The 5,174-nt window shown below is 37.7% G+C and overlaps 1 protein-coding gene across 1 annotated transcript in view; it reads left to right on the plus strand.

The window, feature by feature from the left end:
• The window catches only part of FREM1 (FRAS1 related extracellular matrix 1), a 99,946-nt gene that overhangs the window by 81,432 nt on the left and 13,340 nt on the right, over window positions 1-5,174 (plus strand). Inside the window, exons 29-30 of the mRNA XM_018556493.1 lie at window positions 1,821-1,970; window positions 3,406-3,608. Coding sequence (XP_018411995.1) covers window positions 1,821-1,970; window positions 3,406-3,608 — 353 coding nt within the window. The remainder of the gene's footprint in view (window positions 1-1,820; window positions 1,971-3,405; window positions 3,609-5,174) is intronic.

Genomic DNA, 5,174 nt, shown 5'->3' on the forward strand with positions numbered 1-5,174 from the left:
TATATTAGGAAGAGTTTTCTTTCCCCTCCTTTTTTCCAGATCTATAGTCGATTACCTTTGACATTGGAGAGGGACATAATACCTCTATTTCCTGATTAACCACTCTGTGAAACACATCAAATAAATTATGCCACTACGAATATCACTGTTATGTACAAATATGAACCATCATGCTATTTGACATTGTGATTGATGTTGTTTTGAAGGAATCATAAAGCTAGAATAATAAAAGATAGAGTTTTGATGTAGTTTTATAGGTGACAAATGGAGGTAGTGTTCACTTATAACTGTAAAATTCACGATTGTGTTTATGTGTCAATGTCAATTTGGCTTATCAATGTCAAATTTGCTTTGTCAATAGGCTTGTATGAAGATATGAATAAAATGTAATGTTTTTATGGAACGTGTAATGTTTTTAAGTGTTGGTGCCTAAAACCCCCCACTTATGGACAGCATGGTATCAATTCAAAATTAGGGGTGTGTCAAACAGAGATGTTGCAACTTGGTTCAATTGCTTATCTTAGATAACAGACATAAATAACATTGGTAAAACCTGGTCTGGTAGGTCTATTTGCATTGTATGTGGCATTCCTCTCAACTGACTATTTCCCTCTTAGGACTGACCTGTGGTTTTCATAATCTTCTAGGACACTGGCATAAAAGGTTCTTAGGGCTCTTCTACATAGCTACCTTTAGTCGTATAATGTAAATTGTGGCATATTCTCTCTGGCAGGGAGTCACAGGCGCAACATACAGCGTCCCATAGGCATCAATTGCTGTACAGGATATACGTGGGACGTGTGTAAACACGTCCATCCATATGGGCGCACAACCCCAAATGCAGGCATGGGAGGGACTAGGGGAGTCTGTACACACCACCTGTTGCTCCGTGGTGGCAGAAATACGCCAGAATTTACATTGTATGACCACAAACGGCTGTGTATAACAGCTCTTAATCAAAAGGTTGACTGGGTGCAACATCTGAAATTAAGTGGGATGCACTGCCTGCAAACACACATGGTAATGTACCCCAAGTAGAAATCTGAAGCTAATAAGGCATCCTAATCATTCTACAACTTACAATGCCTCAGAAGCAGCCTTCAAAGGATAATTTACACTGTTCTCCAAAGTGAACATCCACTAAATGCTGGATTTTTCATAAACATGTGAACATGGCTATAGGAAGCTATGTGCATTAAAGTTTATTATTTATACTTAATATATGTGAACCATATTAAAAGCACATTAGTGTATAAAGGTCCTTAGGCACTAAGCCATTAACCATCTCTAAACATTCCCAGTCGAGTATTGCCAAGTTTAACAGATGGCACTTAATGTTGCTTATATGTGTAAACATGTGAAACGCAACTCTTTATACTAAGCAGTTCACATTTTGTTATTTTCCTAACATAATGTTCTATTATCTGTTCGGTTGCTTGGTGGCTTTGACTTTGCCACCTTAGTGCAGTTTAATATGTACTGATTTATCTTTTAACTTAAACATGATCACCTTCACAGCAGTAAGATTGTGGGGTTTTTTCAACATTCCATCTGAAAGAAAATGCCATTCCTTCTGCCTTGAATTAACATCTTGCATGTTTAGTAGCACGGTATGGGTTAAATAATACTGTCCAGGGGCTTTTACAGGCATGTTCTGTGATTGGGGAGAACAGCAGGAGAGCAATCAGATTTTTGCAAGCACAATGGCATCCATCGACTCTTCCCATCTAACTGTAGACATGCTAATTAATATATTTCTCTATCACCAGGTTGTTTGAAATAGTAATTAAAAGAGTAATTGAAATGTTTACTTGTTGTAGGAGTGTCAACCAAGACTTGGAATATAGCAATTACCCAGGATGGATTAGAAGAAGACGATGAGACCTTTGAAGTCATTCTGAATTCTCCTGTGAATGCTGTTCTTGGCACTAAGACAAGAGCTGTAGTGAAAATTGTGGACCCCAGAGGAGGTATTCTTTTTTGATCTCCATCTTAAAATCTGGAACAGTCTTGGCAGAAAATCTACTCCCATTCAGTAACAAAATGTCGCCAATAATGATAGCTTTCATAACAAAAAAGGTGTTCTTTTTTTAAGTTCTACTACTGTTATTTAGGAGATATGTATAGAGACGATAATTTTAGGATAACCTATAGCTGTAACTATTGAAATCATTGAATTATAATACATGATTTGCAGCAATTAACCTGTTAAAGCACATAATACCTGAGGCATTTTATTTAGTCTGCTTTCTTGATTATTGCATTTTTTCTCACGAAAAGAAATGCATTGGGATTTTTGCTTCATTAATGTTGTATGTTTTTGTGTATTATGTTTAACTCTATACAGTTTAAGTCTTGTCTTTCCTTCTAATAATCCTGCTTCACAGACATCTTGTATATATCATAAAATGTATGACAAACACAATTAAACAAGTAACAAGTGAAATCACCTTTTTTAAATGGTATCAACAACTAAAAATTCCCTTTTTACACGGTATCAACATTAGTGTGGACCCTACTATACCTTATAAAGGAAAATTGTCTAAACAAAAACGCGCTATATAATTTCTAATTGAAAAGTTCACCTGAGCTCTAGATATAGATTTTGACAAATGTGCTTCTTTTTTCTGAATTTCAAGGCCTGGCACACAGAGTAATGTGTTGTTAATGTGCCCCTTCCTTTAACACCATTGGGAATCTCTGGGAATCAATGCCTTCCTTTATTATTGCAACAGTGCAAGAAGCATAGGAATGAAAGCTTCTATGTAGGTGTATGGAATGTATTTGTTCTTGATTCAGACCTGCTCAGCTATGAAAAGCTAAGGAGAAGCAATGGGCAAATGCAGGTTCTCTTTTTTTTATAAATGTATCCATATTTTGTTTTTATTCTAAAAATGCATTGGGGTTATATTATGCGGTCAGTTTCAAGCCTATGTAAAGGCAAAAACACCTCTGCGACACTGCACATTTCCCATTGTTTTATTCATATATACGCACTGCAAGTACAGAAAAATAATGGTTGACGTGCCAGAAATATAGTATGCTCCCAACTTCCTCTTTGACATGACAACGTAGCTTTGAATTCCTAAGGAAGGATTGTCAGCCCTGCCTACTCATTGCTGATGGATTTCCGATGAGTTACAGACCTTTTCTTATCTGTTGCCCCCACCTCACCTCCATAACTCATATGGTGCGCTCACGTATCTCATTGTGCACAGGCAGAGAGCAAAGGAAGTCCTCATCTTACAAGATCTCTGCCAAAATCAACAGGTATTTTTTCACGTATTGAACAGAAATAACAAACTGTATTCATAATTAGCACAAAAAAAGTAGTTCATTGTTAAGGTTTGTGTACACTTTAAATTTGAACTATGCTCTGCTTAGTATCTGCTTTATTTACACTAGGTAGTTGTCAAAGGAATGCTCGAGAAGGACTACGAAACTGCACCTCCCAACCAGCACAGAGCGCTTGCAGCATTGATCTGGCAGAAGTTCTACTTCCTAATATTAAAAAGACAGATGGGGACATTAGAGGAGATGTATCTGAAGAAGTCAGCCTTGTACAAACTGGAAAGAAGAGACTCCGGGTCTTTGGAAATGGGAAATCTGTAAGAATTATACATAAGTAAAAATCTAAAGAAAGAAAGAAATTATAATTTAATACGTTACACACACACACACACACACACACACACACACACACACACACACACTGAACTTGATGGACCTGTGTTATTTTTCAACCTTTAATACTATGTAACTATAAGAAAACATAGCTGTTACATTAGAGTTGGCAAAAAATGATAAACTTTTGGATGACACATACGATCATTTTACTACTTTTGCTTATATCCAGAAAACATATTAACTTTGGTATTGTTCACGATAGCATTATTGGGCTGTTGTGGTTGCACTACCCAAAGTAGTCCCAATGCATGAACAAATCAATCTGCAATGTGTCCTATGTTTTGAATTTACACTATCCCACTGCATTTGTGTGCTCTGGTGAAAAAAAAGGACGTTGCATTTTTGTGAAGCACACTAAAAGGCTTTAAAAGAATTCTAAAGCCACAACATATAATATCCTGTTATCATTGTAATAGAAATACATACTAGAGATGTTTTTGATAATGCAATCAAAACTTACTTGAAGAAATGTCTTTTATGTAGTGAGTGTTACCTTCTGTTTGCCCATTTTATTCAACAACTTCCTGTATTCCTAGTGTGCTGTGCTTCTCTTTGCTTGACATGATGCAATCTTGATTTGTCAAGACTACATAGCCCATAACGCATTGCTTCCAGCAAGCAATGATGATGTTACATTGTTCAGACATTTGCGTGTGTGTAATGTCCATACTAATGTATGTGTTATGGTGTAAATGAGCCCTTAGTTTCTGTAGGCTGCAGGGACATTTTCTATATTTCCTATTTTGTTGCAGGAGGTGCTAAACTCAGAAGCACAGTGAATGCACATGTTTCCTGCCTGAAATATATGCTAATATCCTTATGTATGTAAAGGCTGTGTTACTTTTAATATGTCCCTGTACATGGCTGTCCCTGTGTCCACCCTATGTCCCTGTACATGGCTGTGCCTGTGCCCACCCTATGTCCCTGTACCTGGCTGTCCATTTGTCCGCCCTATGTCCCCGTGCATGGCTGTCCCTGTTTATGTCCTATGTCCCTGTACATGGCTGTCCCTGTGTGCACCCTATGACCCTGTACATGGCTGTCCCTGTGTCTGCCCTATGTCCCTATACATGGCTGTCCATGTGTCCACCATATGTCCCTGTACATGGCTGCCACTGTGTTCCTATACATGGCTCTAGGTCCCTGCACATGGCTGTGTATGGATGAACAACCATTCAATTCAACCATTTTTTCAAGCTTACTCTTGGGTCTCTGATAATCAGCCAGCTAAGTAAGGAACATATTTGTATACAAACCCCTATATGCACTGTATATATAGTGTGTGTGTATGTGTATATGGCTGCCACTGTGTTCCTATACATGGCTCTAGGTCCCTGCACATGGCTGTGTATGGATGAACAACCATTCAATTCAACCATTTTTTCAAGCTTACTCTTGGGTCTCTGATAATCAGCCAGCTAAGTAAGGAACATATTTGTATACAAACCCCTATATGCACAGTATATATAGTGTGTGTGTATGTGTAT

Source organism: Nanorana parkeri, unplaced genomic scaffold, assembly GCF_000935625.1.
Source record: "Nanorana parkeri isolate BGI_ZX_2015 unplaced genomic scaffold, ASM93562v1 scaffold239, whole genome shotgun sequence".
Lineage (NCBI taxonomy): Eukaryota > Metazoa > Chordata > Amphibia > Anura > Dicroglossidae > Nanorana > Nanorana parkeri.